This window comes from Scomber scombrus, chromosome 20 (assembly GCF_963691925.1).
Source record: "Scomber scombrus chromosome 20, fScoSco1.1, whole genome shotgun sequence".
Lineage (NCBI taxonomy): Eukaryota > Metazoa > Chordata > Actinopteri > Scombriformes > Scombridae > Scomber > Scomber scombrus.
In genome coordinates, this window is record NC_084989.1 from 23,487,125 (window position 1) to 23,497,543 (window position 10,419).

Below are 10,419 nucleotides of genomic sequence, written 5' to 3' on the forward strand. Positions count from 1 at the left end.
AAAAAAACTGTTTTATCCAAGCTGATAATATATTTGAAAAGCAGGGATATCCTGACTGATATTTATAAGGATAAAAAGTCTAATTTCATCTTGAGTTATTAAACATTTCCCCCTATTTTTGGTCCGTCTCATTAAACTGATTCGACTTTTACTTCGAAAGTCAGAACCGGAAGTCTAACTGCAATCTGTCTGACTTGACTCTGGTGTTGCTAGGGCGCAAGCTCCATAGCAACCGAATCACCACCACGATAAAAAGTTGATATTTTAGATTTGTATCTCTATTTCTCGAGGAAGGAAATCAACAGAAGATGACGCGTCCTTTTTATAAAGTGAGTCTGGAGACAAAAACTTTAAAGCTTTAAAAAAAAAAAAAAATGCCAGGAACAAAGGTTATAAAGGCTAAACCAGTGGAGGTGACAAGAAGAAGCATCGAGAGAGTCAAACCGGTGAAGGAAAGAGAGACTAAAGGAGCAGAGAATGAGCGTAAAGGTGCAGAGAATGAGCGTAAAGTGCCGGCTGTGCGTAAAAACCGCGCGGCCAGTTGCTCCAGGTGCCCCCAGCAGCAGCAGAGGGGCAGGTTAGGGGCAACAGGGGCAACATTAGCAACATTAGCATCCAGAACCAACTGTGACAGAAGAGTCAGGTCCAGCTCTACTGCTCCCAGGCTGATCGGGAACTGGCCCAAAGCAAACCCGGACTGCAGGAAGGGGAGCAGCTCGGTGAATCACGCCGCCGCTGTGAGCCTGAAGAGCGGGGAAGCAAGCAGCGGATGCCCGGTGCAGAGAGAGCAGCGGAGCCTCAGAGCTGCTGAAGCCAAGTATGCAAACCAGAGGTGAGACTGATGAGAGGATGAGGTGTTACTACTATTACTACAACTACTACTGTTACTGTTGTCCTCGAGTCAAGGAAGGAAGGGAAGAAGAAGGAAGGAAGGAGGAAGAAAGGGAGGAAGAAGGAAGAAAGGAAGGAATAAGGAAGGAAAGGAGGGAGGAAGGAAGGAAGGGGGGGAGAAGGAAGTAAAGGAGGGAGGAAGGAAGGAAGAAGGAAGGAAGGGAGGAATAAGGAAGGAAGAAGGAAGGGAGGGAGGAAGAAGGAAGGAAAGGAGGAAGAAGGAAGGAAAGGAGGGAGGAAGGAAGAAGGAAGGAAAGGAGGGAGGAAGGAAGGAAGGAAGGAGGAAGAAAGGGAGGAAGAAGGAAGGAAGGGAGGAAGAAGGAAGGAAAGGAGGAAGAAGGAAGGAAAGGAGGGAGGAAGGTAGGAAGGAAGGAAGGAAGGAAAGGAGGGAGGAAGGAAGAAGGAAGGAAAGGAGGGAGGAAGGTAGGAAGGAAGACGGAAGGAAAGGAGGGAGGTTGGAAGGAAGGAGGGAAGGAAAGAAGGATGGAGGGAGGAAGGAAGGACAGAAGCAAGGAAGAAAGGGGGATGGAGGAAGGAAAGAAGGAAGGGAGGAAAGAGAGAGGAATGAAAGAAAGAGAGAAGGAGGAAGGGAGGAAGCAAAGGAAGGAAAGAAGGAACAGTCAAAACAGACGGGGTCAGTTTGACCCGGGAGGACGACAGGAAGCTTAAAGAGAAAGAAGAGTCTAGTATAATATTTCTTTGCAGTGTCTTGAGGAGCAAACATTGAACAGCATCCTGCTATAAAAGGCAGATAGTCTTCACGCTGCTGTCTGTGACCATCTGTTGCTCTCTGGATTAATCCTGAGACGTTTAACGACCCGGTGTCACGACTGAGCTGCTGCAAACCTCCCGTTATCTGTCACAGGAAACACCTACAAAAAGCAACATATTTATCATTTAATAGATACCTAACCATAACCCTCACTTAATAGAATATAAGGTGGTGTCTATCTATCCAACATCATACCTGTGTCCTTCCTTTCATTCAGTAAAACACTTTCACATTAAAGCAAACATCTTTCATCTTTAGCAGCGTCTCTAAAGTGTTCAACTAATTACTAAAGACTTTTTAAGACCTTTTTAATACGATATAGAAGGTCATTTAATATCAGTTTCACACAAAAAAACAACAATAAAGCGTATAATTATTTATTAAATCCATTAATTTATCATTTATATCATATTACTTCCCAGCTGAATATAACAATAACTCATATTAATATAATTTAAAGACGTGATTAACCATTATTTAAATTATTTATTGTGTTTAAGCTTCCTGTCGTCCTCCCGGGTCAAATTAACCCCGTCTGTTTTGACTGTTCCTTCTTTCTTTCCTTCCTTCCTTCCGTCTGTCCTTCCTTCTTTCTTTCTTTCCTTCCTTCTTTCCTTCCCTCCTTCTCTCTTTCTTTCCTTCCTCTCTCTTTCCTCCCTTCCTTCAGCCCTTCCTCCATCCCCCTTTCTGTCTTCCCTCCTTCTTTCCTTCCCTCCTTCCTTCCTTCCTTCCTTCCTTCTTTCCTTCCCTTCTTCCTTCCTTCCTTCTGTCCTTCCTTCCTTCCTTCCTCCCTCCCTCCTTCTCTTTCTTTCTTTCCTCTCTCTTTCCTCCCTTCCTTCTGTCCTTCCTTCCTCCCTCCCTCCTTCTTTCCTTCCCTCCTTCCTTCCTCCCTCCCTCCTTCCTTTCCTCCCCCCTTCCTTCCTTTCCTTCCTCCCTTCCTTCTTTCCTCTGTCCTTCTTTCCTTCCTTCCTCCCGTCCTCTTTTCCTTTCCCCCTTCCTCCTTCCTTTTTTCCTCCCTCCCTCCTACCTTCCTTCTTTCCTCCGTCTTTCCTTCCTTCCTTTCCTTTCCTCCCTTCCTTTCCTCCTTCCTTCCTCCCTTCCTTCCTTAACTCGAAGACAACAGGAGGGTTAATCAGTTAATATTTAATCTAAATAATATGTGTTATACCTCCTTTAAGACCAGAGAAGGAGTTATAGGAGGTGAATATTGGAGCTGCAGCCCTGAATGTTTTCTCTAAAGCACAGAATCTATTTTTAAAATGTATTTATTTATATTTAAATCTGATTAAAGTCACTTTTTATGAACAGTGACTTAAAGCAGCTGCTGACTGAATCTGACTTTATAACAATGTGTTATTAAGAGTGAAACTTCTGAAGATGTTTCAGTTGAGGCAGTGTTACAAGAGTGAAACACAATTTAAAATGTAATAATTCATATTAAACATAATGTAAATTGTGTGTGTGATGTAATGTCTTATTGTTATTTATATGTGCATTGTTTTTGGTAAATTGTTAATAAGGACCAAAATAAATCAACACTACTAATAATAATAATAACTAATATATATTTAGTTTACAATCATATAAAACAGAGAAAAGCAGCAAGTTAAAAGTTAAATTCTGAGTATTTGGCCTTTTTGTTATGATGGTAAAACCCAGATTGTTAAAATAAAATGTAACAGGATACAGGTTTGGTCCTGTGTCACAGTGCAGCTGGATGAATGAACACACACACACACACACACACACACACACACATACACACACACACACACACACACACACACACACACACACACACACACACACACACAGAAGTAACCAGGCTGTGTTTCTCTGTTTCAGCCACAAAGCTTTCACCGTCATCCCCCCGAACCCCAAGAAAAGACGAGAGATCCAGAGGAGTGAGTTACTTCATCTGCGGTCTGCTAGTGCGGTTTGATTCAGTTAAGATTCATATCATTGTGTTTTTATTGTGTGTGTGTGTGTGTGTGTGTGTGTCGTGTGATTGGCTGAGCAGAGGCGGAGGCGGAGCTCGCCGCCCTGGAGGAGCTGCGGCTGAGCAGAGCCATGGCGTACGTCTCCATTAACCCCAGCAGTGTTGGTGAGAGACACACACACACACACACACACACACACACACACACACACGCACACACACACACACACACACACACACACACACATAAAGCATACACACACACACACACACACACACACACACACACACACACGCACACACACACACACACACACGCACACACACACACATACAGACACACACACACACAACCCAAAAACACACACACACACACACTGAAAAGACACACACACACACACACACACACACACACACACACACACACTGAAAAGACACACACACACACACACACACAAACACACACACTGAAAAGACACACACACACACACACACACACACCGAAAACACACACACACACACACACACACACTGAAAACACATTATAATAATTGTAGTTCATACAGAGTTACAGAGTTACAGAGTTCATAATCCAGTGTGTAGTAGTTAAAGTTAATAATGTCTAATTACACACTGGTGTCCACTAATTGATTGTTAATTGCATGTTATAGTTAATTATAGCTTTCTGACATTTGATCCACAACCAGTGATGAATAATAACAGATCCCAAACAGTCACAATATTCATCTAGTTCACAGTCAACTCTTTTATACAGTTTGGTTTACTCTTATCTCACATTGTGCAATAATGTACTTGTTGAACTTTATTAACCTTTACATACTGTTCATATTCTGACTCATAATCAGTCTCTACACCAATTCCCCATCAGTCATTAATAAATGTTGATTAATTCACAATCACTATTTTATAGTCCAGGAGAACATCTTATAGAATATGAAGAATAAAACTTTTTTTTTTAGTAAACACAGGTCAAATTTGTTTATTTGCATATTCAAAAATGTGTATCAGCTGCACAAAAATGAAAAAAAAAGATGCATTTGATTTCCATTTTTGTATATTTTTGGTCAAAATAGGAAAAGTCGGAGCTTAAACAAATGTGTATATGGTGTTTTTAAAAGCTCTTGTGTGTGTGTGTGTGTGTGTGTGTCGCTATGTGTGTGTGTGTGTGTGCGTGTGCGTGCGTGTGTGTGTGTGTTAACAGGTGGTTGTATGAGTCTGGAGGAAGTGCGACTGAAGCAGCAGCAGGAAATGATGCAGGCGAGGAGGAGGAAACAGCAACAGGTGGTTAGTAACATACTCATATATTATATTATATGATATTATATTATATAGTTTATATCTTAATAGCAGTGTGTGAAGGAGGGAAGACACTGAATATGAACAGGTGTCTCTATTGTCTTGTTATGGGTTAATTAACATGGTCATAATATTATGGGATGTTTCATGCAGGAGAAGCACGGAGCAGAAACTTCACTGTGTTTTCATTTGATTAGACTTAATGAAAGTAAAGATGGCTGCAGAGAGGAAATAAAACCCAACACCACAGAAGACTTCCTGTGGTTGATGTGAACAGTTGAGTTGTTAACGAGAAGGAGCTCCACACCAACGTTACATCTGGTTGTAAATGATGTCGTTATCTGGAGGAATCAGCGGTTTGTGTTCTAGAGATAACGAGATAAATCGACTCGTGATGTGGAGATAACGGCTGATCTCATCTACCACACATACAGTAAACTGACTGCATCATTTAAACTCTTAATATAACATGATGTATGTTTTACTCTTCATAACAAGAATATTGGCCTGTTTTAACAAAAAAGTATCTTGTTATCAAAAGGAAATGTATTTAAATTACATCAGGAGGGTCAAACTCATTTTAATTCAAGAGCCACAAACAGAACAATTTGATGGATGGAAAGAAGGAAGGAAAGAAAAGAAGGAAGGAAAGAAATGGAGGACAGAAAGAAGACAGGCAGGAAAGAGGGAAGGAAATAAAGATTGATTAAAGAGTTAATATTGCCCTCTATTTGAGACAATATTAACACAATTTAACACATCAAATATACTACCTTTTTCAGTATTTCTGGGATGTCACGAAAGATGTAAACCCTCAAATCGTCAGTAGATGGCGCCATTCTGCCAGATGATGTTTCTAGGAGGTGAAATTTAAAGAGTGAAAGTCAGACGAGGGTTATGAGATATTTATTTCTTCAAAAACTAATAATAATAATCATAATAATAATAATAATAACAATAACAATAATAATCATAATAATAACAATAACAATAACAATAATAATATTAATAATAATCATATTAATCATTAATATTAATCATAAATTTGAGAGAAGCTACTAATCAGTCAATCAATCACAGCAGATATTAACAAAGATGTTTAAAATACCACAAATAGTAACTTTAAGCATCTGTGTGTGTGTGTGTGTGTGTGTGTGTGTGTGTGTGTGTGTGTGTGTGTGTGTGTGTGTGTGTGTGTGTGTGTGTAATTGAGTGTATTTGTGTTCTCAGGTGAAGACGCAGCAGGTGTTGGAACAGACGACCGTCCTGACCAGCTGAGCGTCTCCACGTCTCCTCGTCTCTTCGTCTCCTCGTCGTCTCTTCGTCTCCTCGTCTCCTCGTCTCTGTCGGCAGCTCAACGCCTCGCTGGACCCGCGACACAAAGATCACACGTAGCTCTAAACCTGGATTAAATATCACACGTTCATTCATTCAATTACTCTTTAAAATTATATAAATAACATCACTTGTGTATAAATATAAGTTGTCTGACATCTTTATATTTTACAGGTTGTTTTAATACTTCAAACTGGCAACTAAAAATATCTTCTTTTTTTAATCTTTGGACTAATCTAAAAAAAATTATTCAACTCGTAATAAAGCTGTTATTTACAAACCTAAACTCTTTATAATGAGTCCTTTATTAGGACATGATGCACACATTTGACTTGTGCACTCTATTTTTTTACTCACTACTACTTCTATCTACTCATGAAGGCAACTTTTGCTTAAAGCAGCTATAATATTTTACTGTAACACCAATGTAAATATGATCTGTCAGTGTGTACAGAGAGTTATCAGAGACTCTGCAGCTCCTCTTTACAGAGCTTTATAGTTGAGTTTCAGTTCATTGTTTAGCTGTCCGGCTGAAACTTTACTCTCTTGGTTAACTCTCAGCGCTCTCATAACGTTGTTTTAAGAGAATAATCTCCTCTTTGGCTGCTAGATCAAAAATCAACCTAAAACCTAAAAACTAGAAGCTAAATGAGACTAAACAGCTTCATAAAGCTGCAGAGATGTTGACACTTGTCTGAGTTTTCACATTAAACTACACTACATTATTAAAAAAAATAGTAGTAAAGTAATACCTAAAGTAATTCTAGGTATTAAAAAATAAAATCATTAGTTTTTAACCCTCTTGTTGTCCTCGAGTCAAGGAAGGAAGGATGGAAGGGAGGAAGAAGGAAGGAAAGGAGAGAGAAAGGGAGGAAGAAGGAAGGAAAGGAGGGAGGAATGAAGGGAGGAAAGAAAAGAAGGAAGGGAGGAAGGAAAGGAAAGGAAGGAAGGGAGGAAGAAGGAAGGAAAGGAGGGAGGAAGGAAAGGAAGGAGGGAGGAAGGAAGGAAAGGAGGGAGGAAGGAAGGAGGGAAGGAAGGTAGGAGGGAGGGAGGGAGAAAGAAAAAGAGGAAGGAAAGAAGGAGAGAGGAAAGAAGGGAGGGAGGAAGGAAGGAAGAAAGGGGGATGGAGGAAGGAAATAAGGAACAGTCAAAACAGACGGGGTCAATTTGACCCGGGAGGACGACAGGAAGGTTAAAGATGAGTTTCCACCATCTGAAGAACATTTTGATGGTTAAACTGTTTCCTTCACTGCTGAATCCTGCTGTTGTTACTGTGTAATGTGTTAAAGTATCTAGAACATATATTTCTATGACATCGTCCTCTCTGTCATTCACTCTTTACGGAAGGTTCCGGAACTTTGCTTTTGGTTGTTATGGCAACGGAACTGTTGACACATGAGGTCACTGGCAGTTATGATGAGCTGAAACTCAAATACACAGAGCTTTATAGTTGAGTTTCAGCTCATTGTTTAACTGTCCGACTGCAACTTTACTGTTCTGGTTCACTCTCAGAGCTCTCATAGCAGCGTTTTCAGAGATAAAGATGTAAAAAATAAAACACCACTGTACTCTACCTGCTCACAGACCCAGTTATCTGTAGACTAGCTGGTGAACATAGTGGAGCATTTAGATATTTCCCTCAGGAGTTGGTAGAGAGTAACAACAGAGCTATGAGAGAGAGAATATTGAAATGTGATGATGTGTCAGAGTTGTGTTTGTTCCTGCTGAAAACAAAGAAGCCAAAAAAAAACAAAAAAACCCCCATCATGATACAGGATGAAGTTGTCCAGGTTTTTAGATTCATGTCTGCTGCTACTCCATGATTACTGAGGAGAAAGAAATGTCGTCTGTGCAGCTGAAATCATTAAAAAGTCACATTAAAGAAACTTGAGAGCAGTTTGTCTTGTTCTGGTTACTTTAAATCAGTGTCCTCAGTGTTAAATAGTTCTGAGGATAAAGGGTACTGTAGCATTTAGGACTATTTTAACACACTAAAGTTGGATTTATAAGGAACAAAATGCCAAAAATCTACAACTAATTAGCATAATAATTATACACTTTTCAGATTGTTAAGTTTTCCAGAAGTTGGAGGAGTTTCTGAGTTAGATTAAAATGATTGTTTAAAGTATATTTGGCATTTTCAGTTAAAAAAAAAGAACTTAAATGACAAATAAATTCTCAAAACACTTGTTTAGTAGTTATTATATTTCTGTTGATGAGCTAACTGATTATACAACTGATCATTTCAGCTCTAAATAGATTTTAAGCTCTCACATACTTGTCTAAATGTTTGCTCATAGCTGTCATTCCTATACCTTACTTTAAGGCGCGGCCCGTAAACACATCACGCCATTCCTCTGTGTTACATAAGGCCTGCAGGACAGTAGAGACGACTGGGAGACAATGCAACGTTACGTAAAGGGGCTGTGACTATGAACTATACTATGAGTACTTTACCATCCGTACTAAAGCATGAAGTAATAACACTGCTTTGATTCCTGCCTGCCAGTCTGTGTTTGTTAGTGCAAATATATCTAACTAATGAAACAGACCCCAACTTAAGCTTAAAGATTTGGAAAAAGTCTTAAAATTTAGAATTATTATGAGCGATGTAGTATGCAGTATTACAGTAAAAGTACTGCAGTATTATGAGTGATGTAGTATGCAGTATTACAGTAAAAGTACTGCAGTATTATGAGCGATGTAGTATGCAGTATTACAGTAAAAGTACTGCAGTATTATAGTGATGTAGTATGCAGTATTACAGTAAAGTACTGCAGTATTATGAGTGATGTAGTATGCAGTATTACAGTAAAAGTACTGCAGTATTATGAGTGATGTAGTATGCAGTATTACAGTAAAAGTACTGCAGTATTATGAGTGATGTAGTATGCAGTATTACAGTAAAAGTACTACAGTATTATAGTGATGTAGTATGCAGTATTACAGTAAAAGTACTGCAGTATTATGAGTGATGTAGTATGCAGTATTACAGTAAAAGTACTACAGTATTATGAGCGATGTAGTATGCAGTATTACAGTAAAAGTACTGCAGTATTATGAGTGATGTAGTATGCAGTATTACAGTAAAAGTACTGCAGTATTATGAGTGATGTAGTATGCAGTATTACAGTAAAAGTACTGCAGTATTATGAGTGATGTAGTATGCAGTATTACACTGACTGATATATTATTATTATGACATCATTAGATTATTAATAGTGAAGCATCAGTGTTAGAGCAGCATGTTACTGTTGTAGCTGCTGGAGGTGGAGCTAGTTTACACTACTTTATATACAGTTAGCTAGTTTAGTCCAGTGGTTCCCAACCTAGGGGTGGGGCCCCTCCAAAGGGTCAGCAGATAAATGTGAGGGGTGGTGAGATGATTAATGGGAGAGGAAAGAAGAAAAAACTAAGTTCTGATACACTAATGTGTTTTCAGTTTTTGGACTTTTTCTCTAAACTTTGATTTTTGCTGAAATATTGGATCATTTGAACATTTATTGAAATGAAAGCATGTGAGAAGTTTAGAGGGAAAAATCACTGTTTGGTGGAGCTGTTAACAACTCATAGACATCTGAAATGTGAATGTTTTTAATAGTTTGGGGCAAAATATATCAGACTTTATCAGATACACACATTTGTTAGTATATAAATCCATTGTTGTTGTTTTTGTGGGATTTATTGGCTCATCCTTTAACAGTTAGAGCCTGTCATGTAAAGGGTTATTGTTATATATAAGTCTCCAGGGATAAAACATAAAAATAGTGTTTATCTGTCATTCTTTAATCCACCAACAGAGGTCGTGTTGAGCTAGTTTCAGAGGCAGTGAGGGTGCACAGGGTGGGATGGTAAACAGTCTGACTCATGTTTGGAGACGTTTGATCCCCTCTAGGAATAAACCATCATGAGAAAATAACCACTACTGCATTATAGTCAGATTATATAGGAGCTGAACCTCTATAATAAGTAAGATAATGTCACAGTTAAACATCATGAACCAGCTGCAGTGAAATATATTGTTTTTATTTCCACATTAAGATGATTTTAATGTTACATTTAGCTGTGTTTGAATAACAAATGAAAGGACACGCAGCTAAATGTCAGCTTCGTGCTTCTGTCTCGACCATACATAATTAAAATGTCATATTAGGTGACCGAGACA

General features: G+C 39.0%; 1 protein-coding gene across 4 annotated transcripts; it reads left to right on the top strand.

Moving 5' to 3' along the window:
* The first annotated feature begins 221 nt into the window (after positions 1-221).
* On the top strand, positions 222-6,433 carry zgc:194621 (uncharacterized protein LOC795037 homolog). 4 transcript variants are annotated; one of them, XM_062441319.1, is made up of 6 exons: positions 222-832; positions 3,509-3,567; positions 3,684-3,767; positions 4,825-4,907; positions 5,702-5,782; positions 6,150-6,205. In XM_062441319.1, exons 1-5 carry the CDS (start codon positions 375-377, stop codon positions 5,768-5,770), a joined length of 753 nt encoding a protein of 250 aa, XP_062297303.1. In that variant the 5' UTR covers positions 222-374; the 3' UTR covers positions 5,771-5,782; positions 6,150-6,205. The 4 variants fall into 4 exon arrangements, with proteins under 4 accessions (XP_062297303.1, XP_062297304.1, XP_062297305.1 ...); XM_062441320.1 differs by having other exon boundaries at positions 222-817; XM_062441321.1 differs by lacking the exon at positions 5,702-5,782 and having other exon boundaries at positions 6,150-6,433.
* Positions 6,434-10,419: the final 3,986 nt, after the last annotated feature.

Excerpts from the sequence above, each read along its gene's own strand:
- zgc:194621 (XM_062441319.1), top strand. The coding sequence starts at position 375 with ATGCCAGGAACAAAGGTTATAAAGGCTAAACCAGTGGAGGTGACAAGA. Across the intron at positions 833-3,508 it reads GCCAAGTATGCAAACCAGAG|CCACAAAGCTTTCACCGTCA; the intron begins GTGAGACTGATG and ends TCTCTGTTTCAG. Across the intron at positions 3,768-4,824 it reads CATTAACCCCAGCAGTGTTG|GTGGTTGTATGAGTCTGGAG; the intron begins GTGAGAGACACA and ends GTGTGTTAACAG.